The sequence below is a fragment of the Globicephala melas genome, chromosome 15 (assembly GCF_963455315.2).
Source record: "Globicephala melas chromosome 15, mGloMel1.2, whole genome shotgun sequence".
NCBI classification, from domain to species: domain Eukaryota; kingdom Metazoa; phylum Chordata; class Mammalia; order Artiodactyla; family Delphinidae; genus Globicephala; species Globicephala melas.
In genome coordinates, this window is record NC_083328.1 from 40,279,217 (window position 1) to 40,306,018 (window position 26,802).

The 26,802-nt window shown below is 50.3% G+C and overlaps 1 protein-coding gene across 1 annotated transcript in view; it reads left to right on the plus strand.

The window, feature by feature from the left end:
• The window catches only part of SLC24A3 (solute carrier family 24 member 3), a 460,077-nt gene extending 433,943 nt beyond the window's left edge, over window positions 1–26,134 (plus strand). The window contains exons 14-17 of the mRNA XM_060285209.1: window positions 1,188–1,302; window positions 2,663–2,775; window positions 22,699–22,764; window positions 24,279–26,134. Of these exons, the coding sequence (XP_060141192.1) occupies window positions 1,188–1,302; window positions 2,663–2,775; window positions 22,699–22,764; window positions 24,279–24,428 (444 nt within the window). The 3' untranslated portion in view covers window positions 24,429–26,134. The remainder of the gene's footprint in view (window positions 1–1,187; window positions 1,303–2,662; window positions 2,776–22,698; window positions 22,765–24,278) is intronic.
• Window positions 26,135–26,802: the final 668 nt, after the last annotated feature.

Below are 26,802 nucleotides of genomic sequence, written 5' to 3' on the forward strand. Positions count from 1 at the left end.
GCATCCCTACGGATTTAACTAACATCCCCCAAACCTTTGGACGGGGAGGGAGTGAGGCCAGGCTCCAGCGCAGGGGTCCCAGAGGAGCTGGGAGGAGTGGGCTACTTACCATAGCCCATTTGCATTTCTTGTAATTTTACAGAAAGTGAGGGAGGGCACGTGGCATCCCACAATGACCTCGTCGGTTCGCCTCCTGCAAGTTTTTCTCTCCTGAAGCCTGCGGACCCGGGATGGGTCTCTTTCCACTTACTCACTTTTGCCACTCGCCCCTCCTCACGCCTTCTCACCCACTGCTTTCCTCCCAGTTTGCCCATCTGGAAACTGGGGGCCAGAATGGGCTCATTTAATGGGATGGAGGCACTGCCTCCTCGTCAGCTGTTCTTCCTCCAGCTAAGCCCCTCCTGTGTAAATAGAGGTGCTGCCGGTGCCAACGGGCGCAGCCTGAATGCCCGGGTGGGAATGTCCCCCCACCCCGGGCCACTCCCCAGTGCATGGGCCTTGGGCGATGCCTCCGTGTCCTCGTGGGAAGAATGCAGATAAGCACCTACTCCCTGGGGTTGTGGTGAGAATGGAATAAGTTAAAGCCCAGGAGCATCACTCAGCACTAACAGAAGTGCCTGAGTACTAGATAAACGTAAGCCACTGTGGGGCAGAGGGCGACGTGGGCAGAGGTGACGTCCCCAGGCTTCCAGCAAGAGAGGAAAGGAATCAGCTGCTTATGGCTTTTCCTACAAGGCTGGATGGTGTGAGTCAGCCCCTTCCCAGCTCCTGTAAAGTCTCATTATGCAGCCAGCATGGGACGTGGACGCTTGCGTTCCCAGCACAGCATGGCAGCCATCCGTCTGGGTTTCCCAGGAACATCCTGAGTTCAGATACTGTCCCTGTATTGCCTTTTCCCAGAAACCCTGTTTCTCCTCCCTCAGGCCGCCTGCCTCACCCACAGGAACAAGTATGAGAGGCCAGTCTTTGGTTGGAGAGCATGGGCTCCGTAACTGCACCCCGGTCCCCTGCCAGCAGCCCCGTCTGCGCCCTGAGATGTTCCTCATCCGTCTGTCTTGATACAGAGAGCAGACGTGGCCCCCAGAGAGACCGCCCAGATTGCAGACTTTTCAGCTTTTTGCTGGGAGGGTCTGCGGGCAGGTGGGGCTGCTGCCAGCCCTCAGCTCTCCTCTTCCCGCCTCTCCCAGGTCACGATCATCGGGTACACGCTGGGGATTCCTGACGTCATCATGGGGATCACCTTCCTGGCAGCCGGAACCAGCGTGCCCGACTGCATGGCCAGCCTCATTGTGGCCAGACAAGGTGTGACCCCGAATGGGGCGGGGCTGGGACACGAAGGCAGGACTTCCTACTTGGGGGGCGGGGGGAGGTCACAGGGCAGTTACCAGGGCACCAAATCCCAGCTGGGAAGGAGCACTGGGCTGCTTCAGTGCCACGCTGGTCAAAAGGCTTCCTGGCATCAGAATAACAAGGAAACAAGCCAGAGGTCTACCCTCAAGGAAGGCAGAGACGCTTCCTGGGTCGTACCCACATCCTCTCTGGAGGTTGTATTACTTCTGTTATTAAAAATAGTAATAAAGGGCTTTCCTGGTGGCGCAGTGGTTGAGAGTCCACCTGCCGATGCAGGGGACGCGGGTTCATGTCCTGGTCCAGGAGGATCCCACATGCCGCGGAGCTGCTGGGCCCGTGAGCCATGGCCGCTGCGCCTGCGCGTCCGGAGCCTGTGCTCTGCAGTGGGAGAGGCCACAACAGTGAGAGGCCCACGTACCGCAAAAAAAAAAAAAAAAAAGTAATAAAGACAATGATGGCCAACCTTTGCCATCAACTGAACAGAGCAGTTTAAGCACATGATGTTACTTCATAACTCTATGAGATAGAGACAATCATATATGCACTTTGTGGATGAGGAAACTGAGGCTTCAAGAGGACAGACCCCATAGCCTAAGGTTTACCCACTGCAGAACCCCTCAAAGTGCCAGCTGCCAGAGGTCACTCTTCAGTGTATGACAGACCCTTCCTCCCTCAAAACCAAGGTCCCAGTTCACCTGCCCCGCCCTAGGTGGATGCCCCCTGGATGGCCGTGCACCTCCCAGCCCCCACTCTAATTTATGGGCCTGATTTGTGCGGGAGGAGACTGGTTTTCAGCAAACACAGCCTGTGGCTCCCGGCCTTAGCACAGTGCCCTCCACTGGTCCTTGTGGAATTCTGCTGGTTACATTATTTTCCTTAATGTTGCTCAGTTATTTAGAAGAAGAATTGGATACAGCGTAGAGCAGATGGGTGATGACACTGAACCATGGGTTCAGTGAACCGTGGGTCGGTGAACTCAGGAGCCCTTTATAGACTGCTGAGTTTATTTCTTTCTATAGGATGCTTCAGAATTTTTGGAACCATAGTTGGTTTTCAAATTACATTTAAGCTCAGCAGTTCAATAGAATGTATATTTCATCCTGTTCTATTGAAAAAATGCACACAAAAAAAGAAAATGTGTATTCAATAGACTATTTTACAATCTGTGTCATCCTACAGTGATGGATGGCCTGGGAGAGACCCGGGCACGTGGGTCTCTGGCTGTCAGACCAGGGTCTCGAGAGAGTCATTGGGGGCCAGGGCACCGCCCAGGGACCACCTCCCTCACTCAGGTAATCTCTTGTTCTCGCAGGCATGGGGGATATGGCCGTGTCCAACTCCATCGGGAGCAATGTTTTTGACATCCTCATTGGCCTCGGGCTCCCCTGGGCCCTGCAGACCCTGGCTGTGGATTACGGATCCTACGTAAGTGGTTTTTCTGCTTTTCGTGGCCTCGGCCACTGTAACTGTGTCTCAGGGCAAAGGAGGTGTGGGAACTCTCACGTGGAGGGGAAAACAAATTCTCCTGGCCAGGTTCTCGCGAGGTCAGGCTCATGTGGGAACACTCAGGACTTGAGAGCAGAGCTGGTAGGCGGTTTCTGGGGAGGGCCTGATAGTAGATATTGCCGGGAGGCTTTGCCACCCGGATAGTAGCCGGGAGGCTTTGCCACCCGGACGGTCTCTGTCACAGTTGTCATCAGCTCTGTTGTGGTGGCCTGAGGCGGCCACGGATGATGGCAAGTGGATGAGCGTGGCTGTTTCAGTCCAACTTTATGTATAGAAACTGAAATTTGAATTTCAGATAATTTTCACATGTCATGATACATTATGATTCTTTCGAATCTTTTCAACCAATGAAAAACGTAAAAACCCTTCTTAACTCACGGGCTGTGCAGAAACAGCCAGGGGGCCAGGTTTGTCCCATGGGATTTGTTTGGCATGCAAAACATTTTTATTCATGAAGGAAGGGCACAAAATACCCGATGCTGTCTCTGCCAGGGACCTGGCAACAGTCAGACCCCACAGTGATGGCCCCCGCGCTCCTTCTCAAGGCTAAGCCGGCTGTGACTCCAGGTGGATTTGCAGGTGGGTGACACGGGCGGTCCAGGTAGATTTCAGGGCTCTTTCCCAGCTTCCCAAAGTGTCCCTCCTCTGCTCGTGGGCACTTCTCTCCCAGACACTGTCCAAAGATGGAAGGAGAAACTACAGTTTCTCTCTGTATCTGGAAGAAAACAGTATTCTTTATGCCTCTGAAGTTTTCACACCCAGCCCCGCGTCGGGTGCTACTCTAAACGTGTTACTGAGCGTTGCTTCAGTCTGTCTGTGTAATGTGTTGTCAGTAAGTGTACTTTCTGCAGAAAATATGGGGGCTCATTTTATCAGATGATGTTTGTCTCCGAGTTGCGTCACTCATGGCTGTTTCAGGTAGGGAAGGTGTGTCCGGTGATGAAATTGAAATCCATGCAGAAAGGCCGCACGTTTTTGGTTCATTTGAAGCTACCTGTTGGCAGAGAGGTTTCACCAAAGGGTAAAGATAAGCACAAGAAGTTGGAAGGAAGCAGAACGTGTCCTAAGGAGCCGAGATCTTTCGTCTGCTGTCTATGAAATTGCGGGATGACGTGGTGAGAGAGGACGCATTACATTACCTCGGGGGGTCTGGGAAGGCTCCTTCCAAGAGGTGACTGTGAGTTAAAGTCTGAATAACTAGAGAGAGACAACCATGGGAAAATTGGGGCAGGGCAGAGCAAAAGCATTGCAGGCAGAAGGAACAGCCCGTGCAAAGGCCCTGAGGCAACAGTGCACTTGGCCTGTTGGAGAGAAGGAAGGGATTCAGGGTAAGTGGAGCAGAGGGAGCCTGGGGGCTCGTGGCCTGAGATGCGCTTGTGGGACAGGCAGGCCCAGATCATGTGGGTGCTCGTTTGACAGTTAATAAAAAATGACAACATTCAAACTGACGTGATATATGGATTTACAAAATGATGTTTTTGATGACTTTTATGAGAGATTCAGCAGCATGAGTTTTTTTTTAACTGTGTTTTAATTGATCTTTCTTTAATTACCAGAGAGACTGCGTATTCTTTTTTACATGTATTGGCCTTTTGGGTTCTTCTTTAGGATAATTATCTCTTTATGCGCTTTACCCAATTTTCCATTAGAGGTGACTGTGTTTTTTGTGGGTGAGTTGATTTTTTTTTCATTTTTTTCCCTTAATAATTTTTTAAAAATTTATTTTATTGAAGTAGAGTTGATTTACAATGTTCTGTTAGTTTCTAGTGTACAGCAAAGTGATTCAGTTGTACCTATATATACATTCTTTTTCATGTTCTTTTCCATCATGGTTTATCACAGGATATTGAATATAGTTACCTGTGCTATACATTAGGACCTTGTTGTTTATCCATCCTATATATAATAGCTTGTATCTGCTAATCCCAAACTCCCACTCCATCCCAACCCCATTCTCCCTCCGCCTTGGCAACCACAAGTCTGTCCTCTATGTCTGTGAGTCTGTTTCTGTTTCATAGATATGTTCATTTGTGTTGTATTTTAGATTCCACATATAAATGGTATCATATGGTATTTGTCTTTCTTTGTCTGACTTACTTCACTTAGTATGATGGTCTCCAGGTCCATCCATGTTGCTGCAAATGGCATTATTTCATTCTTTTTAGTGGCTGAGTAATATTTCATTGTATGTATGTACCACATCTTCTTATCCATTCATCTGTTGATGGACAAATGTCCATTGGGTTACTTTCATGTTTTGTCTATTGTAAATAGTGCTGCATGAACATAGGGGTGCATGTATCTTTTTGAATTAGAGTTTTGTCTGGGTATATGCCCAGGAGTGAGTTTTAATCCTGGGCCCTAAGCCCAGGAAGAAGGACCACTTAGCCTAGGCTGACTGTAAGGTAAACAGATGCTCACCAGAGGCCAGCCCTTCAATGGTCCCCCATCAGTGCTCCCAAAACACCATGCCCCCCCTGACCATCTGCTGTCTCGGATATTACACAGAGCTATGCTAGCACCCTTTAGACTCACAGCCCCTGAAGGTGCCCTGCACTTCCCCTGCTGGAGTCTTTCCTCCTGCAGACTCTGACTCAGATGCACATACTCCCCGTCACTCTTCCCACTTGAAATGATGTTCCTCCCTCCAGGTCTGTCGCAAATGCCACTTCATTCAGGACTCCTCCCTGGACCCCACCACCCCCCACCGCCGCCAAATGGGATCTCTCTCCACAGCCTTTATTTCTGCCTCACTCACGGCTCGTCCTAAATCTGTGAACTTGCTTCATCTTATCACATGTTAAGTGGCATGTAAGAGAGACACTGAAGAAATGTCATCCAGGTTGACACCTGAAGGAGCATCAGCCATTGGGTGGTCACAGGATTCCAGATAATCTTCCCAAGATTCCTAAGAGTGCCATTGTTGTCAGTCAGAATCTGATGAATGGACTCACATCAACCAAATTCACGAGAGTTTGATGTATATGCTAGAATGCCAGCAGATGGTACTAACATACCCAAGTGCCAGATAGAAAGCATACTTATTCCCGATGACTTGCGCTCTGTTTTCCTGGAGAAAGATCTTATGGGGGAGGTATCTGGGGAGCCCCATGACCACCTTCAAGTTCACTGACTCACCAGGAGTACTCATGGGACTCAACAGCAGGTCATAGTCACAGCTAAGTTTTATTAGAGCAAAGGGTTTAGAGTAAAAGCCACAGGCAAATAAGATGCATCAGAAGTCCAGAGAGGTCAGGTGCAGGCTTCCAAGTCCTGCCTCACTACAGGGCCACGTGCAGGAGATGGAGTCTGAGGCTCTCTGGAGGGCTGATCAGGTAGACACACTCCTGCAACATGTACAGCCGTGATCACAAAACTCAGATTCCCAGCACAGACACCAGGTACACATCGTAAAGCTTGCCGAACATCCTGCCAAGCTGGTCCAGTGTGCCCCGTCGCTCCCAGTGTGCACACCAACATCATCAGTCAGTGACATGAAGAACATTCCAAGGGCCTGAGAGTTCTAGGCTCCACTGGAGGCAAGCAGGATTGAATAACCAGACCTGTTGCATTGATACCTTCCCCACGGAAGGTCAAGTTAGAATTTTATTTCTCAGAATAAGCATTGCTACTACTCTATTACAAATAACCACAGAATCTCTCTGGGGTAGCCCAACGAAGGTTTATTTCTTGCTCAAAATCTGCTGCAGTTGTTTCTATCCTGGCAGCTCCCATGGACGCTTCAAGCAGAAACTCAGGGATTGAGGTTTATTCCATCAGGTGGTTCTACCATCGTGGAGTCCTTCTCCAGCGGGCACTCAGAAAGCCGAGAGGGCAAGGGCACGGAGGATGGCGCAGATCGGTTTTGGATGAGGCCTGGAAGTGGTCCATGTCCTGGCTGCCCCTACCCACTGTCCAGATAAGTCATACGTTCCCGTCTGGCTATAAGGGAGCTCCAGGTTATTAGTTGAGCTGTGTACCCAGGAAGGAGTGGAGACGCGGATGAGTCCTGCAGTCCAGGGTGTCCGGTTGAGAGTGGAGTCCAAACAGGAAGGATTTGCTGGATAACCTTCTGCTGGGGCTGCTGAGCTGCTGCCGTCCGAGCGTCCACCCATATCGTAGGGCCTGTCTCTCTGCCGCCCCGAGCTGCCCCCTCCACTCCAGCCATGCTGAGTGCACTGACTAACCCTGCCTCTGAGCTCCTTTTCCTGGGTCCCGTGTGGACCACCTCCCTTCTGGTTAACACATCTTTTCTGTACTTAATCTGAGAACAGTATTTTCCACAGTGTTGACACTCTCATTAAAGCCTCGCTGCTTCCTTTCAGTGCAAGTCACCTTGATTCTGTTTTGCCATTCCTAAAATAATCTCTCGGGTTTTTCCTACAGTCCACGAATCTGAACTTTACGTTTTTCTTCCTTTTCTCTGATTATAAAAATAGCTCATGGTCTTCATAGAAAATTAGAGAAACTTTAATTAGAGAAATTCTAATTAGAGAAAACTCTAGAGCAGTACCTGCCCAATAGAACTTTCTGCAGTGATGAAAATGTTCTAGCCATACTGTGGGATATAGTAGCCACTAGCCCCATGAGACATTTAAGCACTTGAAATGTGGCTGGAACAAGTGAAGGCCTGAATTTTTTCATTTTTATTTTATTTTAATGAATTTAAATTTGTATAGCTACATGACTTGTGGCTGCCCATGAGACACTGCAGCTTTAGAGGATGAAATAAAAATCATATAGTCCCATCCAGAGATATCAACTGTTAACATTTCTGCATAGTTTTCTCTTTCTAGGCTGGTTGACATAGCTGATGTCACGCTACACAATTTTGCACATTGCTTTTTAAAATACTTCTTACACACAGCAAACATACTTTCCTTTAAAATCTCATTAAAGGGCTTCCCTGGTGGCGCAGTGGTTGAGAGTCCGCCTGCCGATACAGGGGACGCGGGTTCGTGCCCCGGTCCGGGAGAATCCCACATGCCGGGGAGCGGCTGGGCCCGTGAGCCATGGCCGCTGAGCCTGCGCATCCGGAGCCTGTGCTCCGCAACGGGAGAGGCCACAACAGTGAGAGGCCCGCGTACTGCAAAAAAAAAAAAAAAACCCGAAAAACAAAAAAGAAAACAAAAAAAATCTCATTAAAAACATCATTATTAGGCAGTTTAGTATCCTCGTTATGCCAAAATTTACTTAATCATCCTGCTGCAGTTGGACACGGATGCTGCTTCAAGGTTTTCACTGTTATAACTAACGATGCCACAGACATCTTAGTACATCAGTCTTATAGAGTTTAAAGAGCTACGGAAATTAACCACAAAACTGTATTTACATTTGCGGCTATTTCTTTTGATTATTTTCCCGGAGTTGGAATTCCTATAGAGAAGACGCATGTTTTGGAGCTCTTTACACATGCCTCATTAGTTTTCAAAACGACAATATCCATTGCATTTTATTTTATCCTAATCTCATTCCTGCAGTTTAGGGGCAGCTTCATGGCACCTGCATATTCTTTTCCTTTGTTATTAACGCAGCCTTTCCCTTCACGTTCTCACCACGGGAAGCTCGGTGAGGATGAGCATCCTCAGCACACAGGATGGGGCTCGTACATACCTGAGCCACGAAAAAGGTGTTGAATGTCACGGAAGCCTTGAGTGAATTGTCCGCTGCACTTGCGCTAGCCTCACCAACAGCTGTCTTTCATGACAGAGGGAAGCTTCAGGTCCAAGCTGAGACCTGGGGGCACGGAAGGTGCCCCTCCAAACCAATTTTTTTTTAAAAAAATTGGTTCAGGGACTTCCCTGGTGGTGCAGTGGTTAAGAATCTGCCTGCCAGTGCAGGGAACACGGGTTGGAACCCTGGTCTGGGAAGATCCCACGTACCACGGAGCAACTAAGCCCGTGCGCCACAACTACTGAGCCTGTGCTCTGGAGCCTGCGAGACACAACTACTGAGCCCATGCGCCACAACTACTGAAGCCCGTGTGCCTAGAGCCCGTGCTCTGGAACAAGAGAAGCCACCACAATGAGAAGCCCGCGCACCGCAACGAAGAGTAGCCCCCGCTCTCCACAACTAGAGAAAGCCTGCACGCAGCAATGAAGACCCAATGCAGCCAAAAATAAATAAATAAATAAAATTAAAATTTAAAAAATAAATGCCATTTAAAAAAAAAAAGTTGGTTCAACATTTATTTTTGAGGCGAGACAATGCTGCCTGAGCAAGGATAGAGAAAGGTTCTGTCATTCAGCCTTCCCCGTTATCACCCAGTTCAGCTCAGGCCTCAAGCCTGTGTATCCCACTCCAAGCAAGAGCCCTGCTGTGAGCACACCCTGACTTCCCTAGGACGCACTACAGGTGACCCTCTGTCGTTACAGAGGGTTACCGAGCATGGTCATGCTCGGTCTTGGATGTCTCCTTCCTCTCTCCAAGGGCTCTGCCTCTTCTAAATGCAGTGCACTGTCTGTCGTTTCATCTCCTGATCCATCTTTACATCCCATCTTTATCGGCACCCCAGACTCCGCCTGGCTTCTGTGTCCCTGAACCCAGCTCGGAGTGCTGGGTATTGGATCCATTGAGTTCGGCAACAGTCCACCTGGTTGATTCCTGTTTGTTTCACCTTCCCACATTCCTCTTGTCAGAGTTGTGAAGAAGTAAACTTCAGCCCTACATGAATTTCAACTACTTTTTGTTTTCTCTAGTGGCTAAAAAGCATGCAGCAAAACGACGAGAAGAAACTATGCTCTAAATAACCTGGAAAATCAGTCCATGAATAATAGATTTTTACCACCTTAAGTCTCTCCAAGGAGGGATGAACAGGCAGGAGCAGGGGACGCAAATCCTTCCAATGTCCCAAGAACCATGATGTTTATTTTTTCTTTACTGGGATTACAGGGTACAGTCACGGAAGGTGAAATGAAAACCATTGAAAAACAAAACTCAGAGCTCATCCTGGAGGTAAACCAACCCCTCTTACCAGCTGTGAAATCTTCCTGATTGAACATGAACTCCCAACTCCACGAGACACTTTGTCTGCCATAAATCATGCCCTCTTTTCCTCTCCTGACATTCTCCGAACACTCTTTAGAGAACAGAAAATTAAACATAATTCTCATATCAGTAACACCCGCAGCCATGAAAACACACCCTTTTCAGGTTCCAAACTCTAGTGACAGGGTGATATCATGAACACAAAAATTCAGGCCCTATTAGATGTCTGGCCCAAATTCATGTTTTCCATCTGTGGATGACATAACTGGGTCATCAGTCAGTCTGGTCATTCTTCTGGAATTGTACAAGGAGCACATCAAATTCTGTGGTTGAAGATTGCCTTTATTTTTGAAGTTGAGGGGGAAATGCAGGAGAAGAAGCAGGCCACTTCTGGTTTATAAGCAGCCGTGGCACACAAGAGAGTGCTCTTGGGGGAAAACATTTGGTTGAAAAGCCCAGAGAAAGAAGCATTTATCCAAATGCTTCTCTTTCTGTAACCAGTGCCAGAGAGATCTTCATTCTATTCCAGGGATACCAGCGTCCAATGTAGGCCTCTCTTTTGAAAGTAGAAATTCAATAATCTATAAACAGTTCATGAGCCCCAGGGAAACCAAAGGAGATTTCATTTTGCATATGGTGTGAGGTAGGGATCCAATTTCACTCTTTTGCATGTGGATATATAGTGGTTTCAGCATCATTTGTCGAAAAGGAGATTACATTTTGAACTTTTAAAATTCTCTGGGGAAAAAAACCTAGTTAATTTATTTTTCAGTACTATTCAAAACTTGGTAACTGTCAGGAAGCCCATGATTATATTGCAGTTAAAGCATTGTATTCTAGAATCCATGTTTAATAAATAGCGATAATCTTCACTGTCAGGAAAAGTTTTCATCCTGAAGCAGAGCTAAAATGTAAATGGACAAGAGGCAGGTGGAGGCAGCCAGGTGAGCTGAATCAGGGGAGGGGCAGAGTAATCAAACCACCCTCAGATCCAAGTGGCATTCTTTAAAATGCTACTTTTTACTTATTTTTCTGAGATAGTTTCATCTCGTTGATTGAGAGTGCATTCAAAGAGGGAGGAAATCTCTATGAGCAGACCCCCCGAGTCCTGCCCACACGCCTGACTTCTCTCATCCCTCCAGGCACTGCCCCCAAGTACAGCCCATGCTGAGCATCACATAAGCTCTTCCCCGCGTCCCTGTTGGCCCCCTCTCTTCCCTACTTTGTCTGACAGTTATTTACCCGGATCGGTTCCCTGTGGCTGGAACCTGAGTGTAAAACCTTGTCCGCTTCGCGTTCGCCATCCACACGGCAGGACATTTTACTTGTTTAAATAGAGAATACATTTTACTTCCTCAATTGCAGAGGCGAGCAATCCTCGTACATCAGTAGCTCCTGAGAGTGTTGCCGTATTTCAGTCCAGTTAAATAATGTATATTCATGGTGGTCATTCGCAGTCATCCAGACAAAATTAAGAATGAAATAACTTCATCAGAAGCAGTCAAGGTGCTGGCATGTAGGTAGGCTTTAATTTTCTGGGAAACTTTACTGGTGCAGGCTACCTCTTTGTCTAGTAATGGTAGACCAAAACAGTGGCCCAATTTGGCCCAACCAAGCTATGTCTTTTGGTTTTCCTGTAAGTTAGGGATCGAAGAAAATTGTCCCCTGGAACCAGACCACCTCACAGAGCAGGGAAGGGCCACCAGCAGGGACTCCCCTTGTCTCTCTCTCCAGTTCATCCTTCGGGTACCAGCTTGGATGTCCACTGTGACCTCCCATACCTGAGTCAGATGTCGCTGCTGTGTTTTTCACCAGCAGGTACCATCAAGGCTGACTTTGCCCCTTTGTCTGAGCCTCGCGCAGAGGAGTGATCTCCCCGAGGGCAGGAACTGTGCCCGTCTTACTCGTTTATTGTTTCCTCTCTGCCTGGCACAGTGCCTGGCACTTAGAATGTGCTCAGGAAATAGTTGTTGGATGGATGGGTGGATGGATCCTGACTTTCCCATCAGCACCACCTCACTTGGGGAGGAAGACACGTGAGCAGAGCAGAAGGGAGGAACAGGCTGACCTGAGAAAAGTTCAGGGGACAAACAGAGCAGCAATGAGAATAGCTTAACATCCATCGAGTCCCTACTATGCGCCAGCAACTCCAGGGAGGCCATGCGCACATGGGCTCATCTAATTCTGACAACAGCTAAGTAAGACAAGCATCAGTGTGTATCGTGCATGTACTGTGTGCCGGGAACTTGGTGAGGAACTGGGAATACAGAGTGAACAAGGCAGGCCAGCCCCTCCCCCTTAGACCGTGTGTCGGGTGGAGGGAGACAGACTCCATGAGGGACAAACACGGGGGTACTGACTTCAGAGGAGAAGCCCGTGGAGATAGTGAGGTGGGCGTGTGACAGTGAGGGGCGCCCGTCACTCTGGACCTGCTGCCCAGGACGGTGGGCTCTGTGCTGAGCAGTGAGTGGCCAAAAAGAGTGGGGGATTTGAGGGGCAGGGGGCGCCTTGTAACAAGAGGGTACCCCGGGCAGCTGTGTCTGAAAACAGAAGGAAGGCCAGGGCGCGGGGCAAGGCGGGCCAGGGTCAGGGATTCACTGTAAGCGCAGTGCTGTGCTAGGCCTGCTTCTGCACGTCAGGCACCCAGGGCCTCAGAGCTTAAATCCCACAGCCAGAAAGAGGCAGAGAGAGGACAGTGAGGTTTCTTCTCTTCTCACTGGGCCAGGGAGAACCGTGGCCAAAGCAAATCGTGGCACAGAGGCCGCCGTTCCCGGCTGGCGCCCAGGAGCGTGAGGGTTGTCGCTGGGGCCCCTGAGTTTGAGTCTTTGCTGGGAGAGAGGACAGGGTCTGCTTATTAAGGCTTCGGTGAGCACTTCAACTTCATGTAAAGGGAGAAGGAGCCGGGAGGGAAGAGGACTCCTGACGCCCAGATTTCACAGGCGTTGGTGCAGCTCAAATCGCCACTGCCTGAGGCTGCAGTAAGTCTACAGCGGTTTCCATCTGAGGAACTGCTCTGGATCCTTCCATGAAGATGATCCATTTGTCCAGGCCCTGGGTCCCTCCGCCGCTTGCATCAGGCCCTTGGGGGCCAGCCCCCGTGCCCAGGCGCACTGTAGGGTCACCCACGTGTAACTTCATGCCGAGAATGCAGGAGTTGCTTGGAAAGATAGCTCCACGTTCATGGAAAAGCGCGTTTAGAGGCTTATTGGCCAGGAGCGATTTGGTCTTCCCTCAGGTCCGCCTCCAGCTTTTCCCGGGAGAGGGTGTCATTTCCGAAAGGACACTCAGGGGCCTCCATCTATTAGCAGTTCAGTAACCACGTGACATCTTTCTGTAGCTCTGACATCGGCACCCAGCAGCCTGTGTGGGTTTAACGGCCTCCTCACCCTAGCAGGTAACCTGCTACAATTCTGAAGCAATTTTCCCATCTTGCCTAGATGGATTTCCAGGTCATAATTTTTGGATAATTACCACTGAGACAGCTGTTTTGTGCGAGGATGAGGTTCAGGCATCTGACAGCAAGGAACCAAGGCAGTTTTATAGATTTGGGGCTTTTCTTAGTACTTGTGTATTGCTCAGAAGCCAGCTAGCTACCTAAGTGCCCCCAGTAAAAACTATTTCTAAAAGTCAGTTTGGAAAATGAGTACTTCTTGTCCCATTTTGGTGACAAAGGTCTGTTCTGCCTGCTCCAACCGCACAAAGAAAGTCACCAGGCAGGCTCCGGGGCAGCCAGGGCAAATCTGATTTCTGAGCTGGGGCTTAGAAATGTAAAATAAATCTAAGAAGCAATGAACGGAGGCAGCAGAGGGTGTCTGTCTTTTTCTGTTTCCAAGCAAGAGCCCCCCTGATTCCAGAATCCACAGAGGTAAAAAGAAGTGATCAGAAATGTTCTCATCCTTCTTCTGGTCAGACATGAATTGACTGCTTTCTGTGTGCCAAGGTGGTCGCCATTGCTGGGGACACCTCAGTGAGCTGGACAGACACCGTCCTGTGCTCCTGGAGCCCTGGCCTCTGGGAGGAGATGACCACACAGGCAATTCCGAACCCAAGTGTGACGCATGCTCTCCTGAGAGCTGGTCATGCGGGAGTCATGGCAGCATGTGGCTGTGTGTGGCAGGGATCAGGGCACCTGGAATGCATGTGAGGAAGTGACACTTATTCTGAGAATCTGAGATTATCAGAAACCAAGGAGATAAAAGTGAGAGGCTTTTTCTAAACAGAAGGAACAGCTAGTAAAAGACCAAGATACTAGAAGGTTCTGTGCACGGAAGGACCCGAGGACAGCTCCTCTGCCTGGGGGCAGAGGGTGGGAGTGGGAGGCGGGGAGGCAGAGGGATGAGTGCCAGGAAGCAACTAGAGCCCAGAGAGGCCACGTGGGTAAGGACGCTGAGAGCCGTGGCCATGGAGACAAGGAAGGGGGTGGTGTGATTGTCCTATTAGGAAGAAGATTCCAGCTACTGCGTGGGGAAAGGGTTGGAGCCACACAAGACAGAGGCCCAAGACCAGTTATGAAGCATTTGTAGGAAAGAGAAAATATGTGACCTGGGGAAGACAAGCCTGGGTAGGGGTGGAGGGGAGCATATCTAAGAGGCAGTGCCCAGGGTTCCATTTAGGACAGATTAGGTTTCATGTGTCTGAGGGTCGTCCTGGTGGAGATGTCAGGTAGGCAGTGGGATAAAGGCATCTGAAGTTCAGAGGCAAGGTCTCCGTGTGGCAGGCGAGAGCATTATTGTGGGTCTTCAAGCATAAAGCTCTTACAAGAAATAAGTGTAAATAGAGAAGAGAGCCCGGAACCATATCCTGATGTCCGGCAGGAAAAAACCATCCAGTGAAGGAGGCTGAGGAGTGGTCAGCCAGAAAGGGGGAGAACCGGGAGGAAGTGGGGCCCGAGAATGTTTCCAGAAGGAGGGCGTGGCCACGTGGAGGAAGGCTTTTCCCAAGGTCCTTCTTCCAAGGCCGGCTGTCTGCCAGCCATCACCTCCTCCGGGAAGCTGCCCCAGCCACGTCCACTGCCTCTGCAGTCACGTGGGCGGCCATCTCCCCTCCGCCTCTGAGAGCAGCACCGTGTCCGACTCAGCCGGCGCGCCCATAACCCGCCAGTCGGTACCCGATGCTCTGCATCTTCCTTCTCGCCTTTTTAGCGAGCATCCCTGAATCAGGCTCCCGGTACCTGGATGCTGCTCCAGTTGCCGGACCAGTGTTTCCTTTTACTGAAAACGCTGCCCCAACCCCCAGGGGAAGAAGAGACTTACAGAGGTCTTCCCCACCCCACCCTTGGTTGGCACCTTGCACTTGACCTTGGCAGGAGTGTTGACACCATGGACACCAGCAAACTCCAGAAAGCGCTGCCAGGGCCCGTCTAAACACAAGCTGTTCCCACAGGCCTGGAGGGGTAACTGGGGGAGCGCTGGGCGACGTGGCAACGAATGGTTCTTCTTGAGGCTGTTCTAACAAGACCCTGGGGGCTACCATGACGCCGCCCAATCCCCTGAAGGTGAACCTTGCCCTTTAGATTTCAGGTGCTGGTTCAGGAAAATGAGATGATACCTGGGGGAAGACAGGGTCTTGACCGGCCCCCCAGGAGAGGGCTGACCTGGGTCACCAAGGCCTGAAGCAGATTCAGTCCCACCATCTATCAAAGTTTAGATCCCCCAGAGACCACTGCATCCTGAGACAGGATGGGGTGAGGCATTTATTCGGGGGTGGGGGGAGGAGGAAAGCCCAGAAGGGAGCGGGGAGGTGTGACGGGAAGGCAGGCGGCAGCAGCTGGAGGGACATTGGTGGGGCGGGTGGCGCTTCCGCAGTTCTGTGAGGAGCCCTCAGGCACAGACGCCAGTACCGGCTCTGGGGAGTCAGCTGGCTCCACCGAAGTGGCAAGAGGATGGGGGCAGCACGGGACCCGGATGGGGCGGCCCCAGGCCTCTGCTGCACGGGCATCTGTGGTTCTTGCTGTGCATTCAGGACTCTTCCAGAAAGGATGGGCGCCAAAGGCCCAGATGCCACCTTGGAGAGTTCTTAGCAGGTGAAGAGAACTCTGGCTTTTCCCCTGTGCCCTGCAAGGTGCAGGGAAGAGTCTGGAATTTACAGGCTTAAGGCCGACTCTGAGCGCAGGCTTGACCCCTTTCCAGCTTCGTGGCCGTGTGTGATACTGGGATTTATGATAAGAAATATACAGTTACCCTTCGTTTCTAGCACGGGGCTCCTAAAACCCTCAGAATTTCCTGAGGAGAGCTACAAAGGTATCTTTTTTTCTGTTAATGAGGTGACTTTAGGTCAGCACCTAAGGATGAGGACTGCTTGGCAGGAGAACCAACCCTGTGATTTGAGGGTTGGAACTTTTAGTCGCAACCCCCTGAAGTCTGGGGCAAAGAGAGGGGCTGGAGGTTCAATCAGTCACCAGTGGCCGTTGATTTAATCAGTTGTGCCTCTATAATGAGGCCTCCGTAAATGCCCAAAAAGGACAGGGTTCAGAGAGCTTCTCTGTTGGTGAACGCATGGAGATTCAGGGAGAGTGCCCCCCCCCCGAGAGGATCTGGAAGCCCCCAGCCCTTTCCCCACACCTTGCCCTGTGCCTCTCTTCCATCTGAGTTATATCCTTTTATAATAAACCGGTGATCTAGTAAGGTAAATGTTTTCTCCAAGTTCTGTGAGCCCTCTAGCAAACTAGTAGAACCCAAGAAGAAGGTTCCTTCCTGCAACCTCCATGGGGACGTCTAATCTGTAACCCAGTCGTCAAAAGCACAGGTGACAACCTGGACTTACAGCCTGCATCTCAAGTGGGGGGAGGCGGGTACAGCCTTGCAGAGCTGAGGCCTAACCTGTGGGAGCTGCTGCGGCTTCCAGGTAGGAAGTGGCAGGTTAAAGTGCAGGACACTCAGCTGGTGTCGCAGAATTGCTTGGATGTGTCGGGGAAACCCACACCCGCGCGCTGGTGAGCAGAATCTTACCTTGGTTAAGAGCGTCACTGCCCTGAGCCTCAGCTGTCTCACCTTTACAGGGAGAACAAGCCACCTCGAGGAGTAGCTACTAGAATTCAGTGCAATCCTGTGTTTGTGTGTGTGCTCTGGAACGGAAGGGACTTGGGCACCAGCTGCCTTTAAAGTGCTGCTTTTCTGTCGGCTTGTTCACTTTCTGACGTCATTTAATTGTTCAAGGAGAGAGGTCCCCGCCCTGTGATGTTATACAACATAAAGTCACGGCTGGACACATCCATTTGGAACCAAAGCCCAAGCAAGTGTTCAAACTACCCAAGTCAGAAAATGCAAAGGACACACCACATGTGTTCCAAGTTATAAACCAAATTAGAGAAAATCCAGGGGCTTCTTGTTTTTCTGAAAAGAATTTGCTGGTTGGGTGGAGCTGACCTCAAAACATACAGAGATTTTAAACTGTAATGTGGGGAGAGTCGGAGTCTTTGAGGCTGGGGTTTTTTAGGTCCTCAAACAAACGGTGTAGGATTCAGGGAGCTGTTTTATGAGCCACGTGCACATGGGAAACTAGGGGTGTCATGGTCTCTGTGTGCGTCCCTACTAAAAACCACACATCCACGGAGCCTAAATTCCTGTTGCCTTGGGAACAAGCCAGCCTCCTGTTTCCTCTCCAACAACTGCCAAGAGGGAATTGGGGAATGAAAATTCGTAGTTTTGAAGGCAAGAAATAAAAACAACGTTAAATGTCAGAGCTGAGCAATCCGAGTGTGTTGCCTGCTCTCAGAAGGGCATTGCCATGGGGACTCCCTGCCTTTGCACTTCCTGGGCTTCGCATCTCTGAGGCAGGAGCAGGGAGATGCCAGTTTAGGTCCACACTGTGCAGCTGGAGCTCCAAGTCTTTTCCAGAGGTTAGCATCTTAGTTAACCCTAAGATTGTCTGGCTTAGCAAGCCCCCAAGAAACTAGTTGTTCGGGAGGGTTAAGATTTGCTGCCCTCAGGGAACCTCACTGGGGTAACGAAAATGTTTTATATTCTCGTTGGGGTGTGGGTTACCTGGGTACACGCATTGGTCAAAACTCATCCAACAGTCCACTTGAGATCTCTGCATTTTACCATATGCAAGTTTGCCTCCACTGGGGGGGAAAAGGTAATTTTGGTGCCCTCTGACTTTCTTGCTTAAAAAGATCAGGCTTAAAGCCAACCTTCACCGTGGTCAGTTTCCCCACCCAGCTCTCCAGTCGTGCCCCTTGCCATCCAGCCTCACTGCCTTACATATAACACACACACACACACACACACACACACAAACACACACACACACACACACACACACACTCTCTCTCTCTCTCTCTTTCTCTCTCTCTCTCTCTCTCCCTCTCTCTCTCTCTCTCTCTCTCTCTCTCTGTCTCTCTCTCGCAGCATCACCAGCAGATGCTCACTTAAACATACGGTGTGTGGAGTTAGGGGGGCAGTTAGGTGCTGTGTGGAATGACAGAAAACTCAAGACCGAGGCATCTGCCCTTAGAGCACTGGGACTGGCTGGGGAGGTAAGAAGCCAGCCCCCCCGGGGAAAGTTAGGAGGAGATCAGCATCAGCTGGGGGATAAAGCCAGCAGGGGCCCAGTGAACTTGGAAGAGGCAAAGGACCTAGGGAGGGATGGGCAGAGAAGAAATGGGAAGGAGGTGAGGGCCCCATCTGACTCAACTGCATGTTCCCAAAGAGGATGGACGTGGGGGGAGGCGGTGAATTGCTCCAGTTGGGTAAGGGCTACCAGGGCTGCCAGCATGTGAGCTGGTGCCTTTGAGGTCCCGGAGGAGTCCCGAGCTGTCATCATTCATTTTCTTGTCTCCACTGTCGGCCTCTTTTCATTTTGCTTGTGTTATAAAATCAATACACACCAATAGCCCCAAACTAGAAGCAGCCCACCAAGAGGAGAATAATTAAACGATCCGTCATATACGTACGCTGTTAAAAAAGCGCTGAGCATATTTGAAAGTTGCTGAGAGAGTAGATCTTAAAAGTCCTCATCACAGGAAAGAAAAATGTTTGTAATTATGTATGGGGACTGATTGTGGGGACCATTTCCCAGTATATACAAATATCAAGTCATGATCTTGTACACCTGAAACTAATATAATGTTAGACGTCCATGATACCTCAATAAAAAAATGAAGTGAGCTATCGATGCAATGAAAAACATGAAGGGATACATTAAAAAATCGTATGCTGAGTAAAAGGATCCTGGCAGAAAAGAGTGCACACTGTGAGATGCCATTTATACGACAGGCTAAACCAATGTATGATGGAGAAGCTTAAAGCAGTGGCTACCCCTGGGTGAGACTGGCTGGGAGGGCAAAGGAGAGCTTTCTGGGGTGATGGAAGTGCTCTACGTCACGGCTGGACTTTGGGGGACATGGGTGTATGCATTTCTCAAAACACATTGAATGGTGCAATTATGATTTGTGAATTTCACCATATGGAAACAGCACCTAAAAGTAAGAGCTGTGAACTACTAGTGAACCCTGTGTAGTGAGATGCAGGCTGAAGTGATGGGGGTGACATGTCCTAGGTTACTTTGAAGTTCATTAAAAAAATAAGATGCTCTGATTCTTTCAACTTTTCTGAACGCTTAAAAGCATTCATAATAAAGTGTTGGGTGAAAAAAAATAGCTATACACACATAAAAAAAGTGGGGAAGGGAGACAGGGAATTGGGGGCAGGGATTGCATTGCTTCTGGAACATTATCCAGGGTCTCTCTGGCCAGTCCACCCTGCCCCACAGAAGCACTGGCCTTTTTGTAAACCACACGCAAAACGCCACTTCAAGGGCATTCCTGATCGTTCACCGATTATGTATCAAGCACGTGGTCTGTGCCCAGCCCCGTGCCAGGCGGAGGAGGAAATGCCGTGGTCCCTGCTCTCATGGGGTTTGTCACCTACTGAGGCATTGACCAGGGAGCTGCCAGGTGATGACCGTATCAAAGTAGCATCTGGGGGGCCAGGGAAGTGGGCCCAGGCAGATCACGAGTGGATGGAGAATAATGGCCCAGATTTATTGAGGACTTTATACACCGGCTCCTATTCAGGCTGAACATGGATTAATCCAGTTAGTCCTCATAACCACTCCCTAAGGTGGGAACTGTATCATCCCCATTTTATACATCAGAAAACTGAGGTCTGGGGAAGTTAAGTCACTTGTCCATGATTATATAGCGAGTGGATGACTGAGCAGGAAGCTGGGTCTGGAGCCCATGCCCTAAACCAGGGGTCGGCACACTTTTTCCAGAAAGGGCCAGAGAGGAAATACGTTAAGTGCTGTGGGCCATACCGTCTCTGTCAGAACTACTCGGCTCTGCCGTTGTAGCATGAAAGCAGCCACAGACTATGTGTCAATGAATAAGCTGAGTTAGAATAAAGTTTTATTTATAAATGCAGGCGATGGGCCACAACTGGCCCATCGCCTGCATTTGCCAACCCCTGACTCCAACCACCGATAGTCTCCAGTGGCTGGAGGTGTTCATGCTGGCGCAGAGGCAAGTGAAGGAACCCTAATTCCTGACTGTCACGTCCATGGGAAGGGGGTTCAGTAAGGTAGCAAGGAACCGATGCAGGCGTCGAGAGCCCAGGTCTCTAATTAACAATGAAAAAACAAAAATACACCCCTGGGTGCGTGTGGCAGTCCATTAGCCAAGAAAGCTGCAGAGAGAAAGGTGAAAAAGTGAAAAATACTCAGAAACCCCACAAAAGTTGGTTGTCTTTAGTCTTTAGAGACGACTTACAATTTCAGCAGCACTGTCCTTTGAGACTTTATGTGAATGTAGACAGGGTGAAGTTCCAAAGCTTTGGTTGAACCTGATTCCTTTTGAAAAGCCTTGGCCAAAGAGAACTGTCCTGCTTTGCCTTTTGCTCTCACTGGCTCTTGGTTTCTTAAGGGCAGGGAATCACTTTACTCCATCCTCGTTGCTGACAAGGATTGGAGCCTGGGGCTCATAGGGCGAGCTGGGCTGGGAATGCAATGGCCCCCTTCTTGGAAGAATCCACACAGTGTTGAGAATTAAGAGCTCAGAAGAGACTCTCTTTCAGGACAAGTCATTTGTGATGTACGCCTGGGTGCTGGCCTCTTTATACTAACACAGCCAGTGAGAGGGGGAAACTCTATCCACAGCCTGGCTGAGGGTCTGCAGGAAGTTACGCCACCAGCTGGACTGAGATGGGGCTGATCTCCCATTTGTCTGCAATGGATACACCGGGTCAACCCATTGCTTTAGTGGCACGGAGATATGATTGTGTCTATTAGTCTTTGGGAGGCATATGGTATGGGAATAATTTCCCAGCTGGGGTTCAGCAGATGGTTGGCTCACAGGGACTGTGTGGGCAGGGGAGAGTCCTGCCCATTCCCTCCGACAGAACATTGCTTAGTGAGATGTGTGAGGCTTCTGGGTCCCCACAGAAAGGGTTGGCTATTTAGGGCATGCAGTGTCCTGTCACCAAAAGATGAACAAACACACCCATCTACAGAGACACCCACAGGTTACCATACCCGCACCTGGGGGTGAACTGGGGCAAGGGTGGCAAGAGGCACCTTGAACCTTGTCCAAACCACTCCTACTAATAATCACCACTTAGTTCTGTAATGAAATCAATCAACCTGCCTCATTTTCCTTTCTGTGAGCACAGGTGAGCATTTGACTCCCAGCAGGACAGTGTACATTGCTGGGGGTCGGGAGTAGTCCCCCAACCTGGCTGCACATAAGAGTTTCCAAGAGAACCGGGGAAAAATGAATGTCAAAGTCCCATCCTCAGGATGCTTGGAGGTCAGAAGTGGACTGACCCTTAGGACTTTCTCTTAAACTTTCTCGTGCGTCCGAACTGTCTGGGGCGTCTATTAAAACACAGGTTGATGAGCCCTGTCCCCAGAGTTTGCTGATTTGGGAGGTCTGGGTGGGGCCTGAGATTCTGCGTTTCTAACAAGCCTCCTCCCCCTGCTGCTTCTGGTCAGGGGGCGCCCTGTGAGCACGGCTGCCCCGAGGCACCCCTCCTATTTCCAGGCCGCCGGCCTCAGGACCCAGGACAGAGCAGAAGGGGCATCTTCTCGACACCACGGAAGAAACTCTACCATCTTTGTCGGCCCGGTTGGCCCCTTAATACTCTCTATCTGCTCTGTCCAGTACTGCAGCCACTACTCATATGTGGTTCTTCTAATGTAAATTTGAATTAATTAAAGGTAAGATTAAAATTTTTGTTCCTCTGTTGTTCGAGCCACCTTTCAAGTGCTCAAGAACTCCATGTCCCTAACGGTTACCATACTGGACAGCACAGATGTAGGACGTTTCCATCATTGCGGGAAGTTGTACTGGACAACGCTGTTCCCGAAGAATTCCAGAAATTGGTTTTTTTCTTCAAAGTTTGCCAGTTAACCCCACTGTATTACTGTGAAAAACAAACAAAACAAAGTATCAGAAATGGAATGTTAACTCTTTCCTCTTCTTTGCTTGGTCAAGATAGCAGCCCTCACTCACCACTTCTCATCAAGTTTGGGTGAAGGTCACAGACATTGAATGCAACAGAGATAAAAAGTTTAGTAATATTTTTCAAAATGTTGCTCCCGTGACCCATGTTATTAAATTTACCCTAAAAGTTGTGTGTCGAGCAAGCTGGAGGTCAGGTCCCCAGGAAATAAGAATTAGGCCACGCAGGATGGAGAATTCAAGTGGCCGAGGGGCAGTCAGTGGACACCTGCTGGAGGCCGAGAGGGATCAGGCTGAGGATGGACCAGACAAGGGTGCACCTTGGATGTCCAGGAAATTGCCCGTCTCTACTGCGGAGCTGCCGTTTGCTCTCCATCCCTGGACTCACTGGTACTCACTGCCCCGCACTCCGCAGACATGCTTTCAGGAGCCTGACTCCATGTCATCCTTTCTTACAGATTCGGCTAAACAGCAGGGGACTGATCTACTCCGTGGGCTTGCTCCTGGCCTCCGTCTTTGTCACGGTGGGTCTGCAGCTCTCTCCACTCTCCAGTTCCCATGTTCCCCCCCACCACCACCCCCGTGGGTTCTGTGGCTACAGTTTGTTTGGACACCAGATGGACGTGGCCTTCTGGTAGATGGAGACAGTCAGCCACCAGATGCCCCATCTCATGGCTGTTTCTTCCAGAAGTGGATCCTGGCAACCCATGAGAAAGCCTTCTCCCTCTCTGAAAGGAGCCAGCCTCCTCTCAGAAGCTGGGTCCATCTCATGTCAAACACAAATTTTGATCAAAAGCCAAAGGGAGATCCCACTTTTTCTGCAAGATTAGTCGACGGAAGGTTATATCCCAATTAACTGACTATTCCAGGTTACTAAACATCTTCATAAATCCATGGATTTGACCAGTACTCAAAGACCGAGAACGGACTTGATTGACAGTGCACTTTTATGCCACTGCACTACCTTGGCCATCACATCCATTTGTACAATTTAATATTCCAACTCAACTGACACGTTTGGTGGGAACAAGTTCACACCACCACACGGACTGATCCACTTGAAGTGCCTGCTAACATACACACGTTACTGAATTTCCACAATAAGAGACGCAGTGTGTTTTCTCCTGAATTTTTCAAGGAAGTACTCATTGAATCACACCTGGTATGTGAACATACATATACTAGAGAACGGGAATTCAGAAGGGCAGGAGAAGTAATTCACAGCATCAGGATGCAAGTCCAATGTCAAGGTTTTACCAAAGTAAATACTGCCTTACACAAAAGTGAAAACCCATATAAATCCATTCTTTTGCCGTTTAGGATTTTCTTCAGGTGGGTATGACTTAGGGTTATACTTGTAATGGCCACACACTGTGCTTAACGCACATGTTCTCCCATCTGGAGCTCACCAACCCCCCACCCCACCCCGTGAGGTAGTCACTGATATCAGCCCCATTACCCAGGCCTGTAGGGAAGTTGTGTGTGACGTCGGAGTGCTCGCTCCTAGCTTCGGGGCATCTCTGTGCTTCGCTGAAGCCCTACAGTGCTGGGAGACGGGGTTCACCACTGACCAGCTGTCCAAGCTGGGCTGTTGAAGGGTTGAGAAGTAGGTTTGGGGAGGAAGAGTTCAGACATCTTAAGTCTGCAGCGCCTATCTGACATCCAAGGGGCCAGGTCTGGACGGCCGTTGGAAAGACGAGTCCCAGTTCAGGAGCAATCTGGCGTGTGTTCTGGACACGCCAGAACATTGGAGGGGTTTAGAGCCGAGGAGTTGGAGGAGACCCGCAACGGAGTGAGTGTAGACAGGAAAGTGAGGCCTAGGTGTGAGTCCCGGCGCCCTCGGACAGTGAGAGGTCAGGATGAGGGGACAGGGTCGCAAAAGGAACAAAGAGGGAGCCACTGGGGAGGCAGGAGGGAAACCTGGCGCGCGGCTTCAAGGAGCAGGGCACGGGGGGGAGGGGGCGGGGGGGGGGAGTCCAGGGAGAAGGACTGGGCGGGCCCCGCCCCGCGCCCTCTGACCCCGCTCTGTGCCTTGCAGGTGTTTGGCGTCCACCTGAACAAGTGGCAGCTGGACAGGAAGCTCGGGTGCGGGTGCCTTTTCCTATACGGCGTGTTCCTGTGCTTCTCCATCATGACTGAGTTCAACGTGTTCACCTTCGTGAACCTGCCCATGTGCGGGGACCACTGACCCGCGGCCGCCGCCAGCCGCGGCCCCTCCTTCTGTGCAATACGAGCCCGACGCCCGAGTCTGGCCCCGCGGCGTGGTCTCTGCGCTGCCCACCGGCCTCCGCTCCCGCCCTCGGGTCCCCCTGCCCCGCCCCCGGCCCCCTCCCCGCCCCCCCACCCCGGCTCCGCCTTCCCGCCTCCTCCGCGTGAAGACTTCGACACCCGCGTGAATTTTCAAGCTCAATTTTTGAACAGTGACTGAGATTCTAGAAAAACTGGCTGCTAACTGGCCCAAGCCAGGCAAAACTTAGTACATCCCTCGTCCTTTTTTAAGTTATTGGATGGAAGACTAGCCTAATTTATGACCCTAGACTGTGGAAGGAGAGAGAGGAGAGGGTCCATTGATGGTAGGGAGTGTTTGGGATTTCCTTATATTTGGCGCTGATCCCTAGGTTACTGGGTCTGGGGGGCTGTTTGGCTTTGGGGGATCCCCCTTTTTCTTCCTTTGCTTCCAGAGATTGAGAGTTTTTCTTGCGTCTTCTTTCACTGGGCTCTGGGTCCGTCGATGACCCACGGGTGTCCCAGCTGCGTCCTCTGGGGTCGAGTCCCAGGCGCTTTGGAGCTTGTATGGATTTAGTGCTGATCTGAGGAGTGGCTGGCGAGGCCCTGGGACAAAGGCGTGACACGTCACACCCGGGGGTCTCCGCCAAGCCCTGCAGGCCTTCCCTGGGGCGCAGGGTTTTACGGGAAGGAGATAGCTGCCCACCTGTCCATTTTGACCATCACTCTCTCCCCAGGTTCCTTCTAGCCTCTCAAGCAATAGTTGTTGCCTGCCTGCCAGAGGCCTTTGACTCGGGGCCCCGGTTAACCTCTCCATCCTAGAGCGCTAGGCAGCCAACGGCAGGAGCTTCCCCGCCTGTGAGTCCCTGAGATGTGTTCTCTTTGCTTGGTGTTTGGGGTGACAGGGAGTGACCCAGAGGCCAACACCGCTTTACGCGCAGGAGGTACAGACACTGGTTTCTTGGGAAATGGAGAGACGCGCACTTTGCACAGACGTGGCCCCTCGGTACTGAGTACACTGGACCCTGACCGTTGGCTCTAGGGCCAGCGTTCTAACTTCGGGACGCCGCCGCCCAGCAGTCCCAGCTCCACCGCTCCCTTCCGGGAGGGGCGGCGGGGGTGGGGCGGGCGGGAGGCGCAGGAAGGAGAAAAGAGAACGGACACCTTGGAAACCGCAGAATGTGTTCAGTGCAGACTCGCTCAAGGGCATAAGTTATTGTGGACGTTGTTGCCAATCACTGCTCAGCAGCCCTGCTAGGTTTTGTCTGATGCTGGATTATTACGCAGATAATTCCACCGAGTTGAGACCCACCCATGCTTGTTATACTTGTATTTATTGAAACTGTGGATTCTTGCCCGTGCCGCCCCATGTATTTACTTTAAGCACTGATCACTTATTCATTCGGTATGGTTTTCCCCGTCCCTTGTACACATTCTGGTATGAATTGTAAAAATAACCTGCTACAGATGGGTTGAATATTTGCTGATGGTGCAGACTGAGGCCGGCGTTCGCCGAGGGGCACCTGCCGGCCGGAGGAGCGGGAGAGGAAATCACCACTTCGGGCTCTCAGAGCCAAGACACACATGGATTCTGTTACACATTTTGCACTGGTTTACGGCGATTGTTTTCTTGGACGGATAGTGTAAAATAAACTTCTCTGTTCTGTATCTTTCCTTGAGCTGTGCCCTTTGCTTTCTCCCCTGGAGTGAGGAGGATGCAGGGAAGGTAGAAAGATGGTGTCAGCACGTGTTTACTGTTTCTGGGTTGACGCACATGGAAAGCTGGTCCGTGTCTGGCAGATTGCAGGTAGGAGGTGACAAATCATGGGTCCCCTCTGAATCTTGAAGGGACTCTGGGCCTGTTGTCCTGTAGAATACATGCGATGTTATGTTAGGAATTCTTTCAACTGGACGTGAGAGGAGGAGCGTTCCAGAGCTGACAGTGATGTCCAGCAGGGCTCAAGTCACCATCCTGTCTGATTTTACTAGTTTTCAACTGTGAAAGTTAAGACTTCCCCAAAGTGGATACCTTAAGAAAGACAGTAACACGTAATCGTAATAAGCCATATTCTAGATGACTCCCAAGAAATCATTATGGGGGACTTCCCTGGTGGTCCAGTGGTTAGGACTCCATGCTTCTACTGCAGGGGGCACGTGTTCGATCCCTGGTCGGGGAACTAAGATCCCGCATGCTGTGAGGTGCGGCCAAAAACCAAACCAACAAACAAATCATTACCGGGATCTAAAAGTAGACCAAGATTAGTAAACAAGCCAAGTTTCCACCTGAAACTCAATTTAACTGATTTATAGGAATCAGAAGAAACATAGCTGGTAAT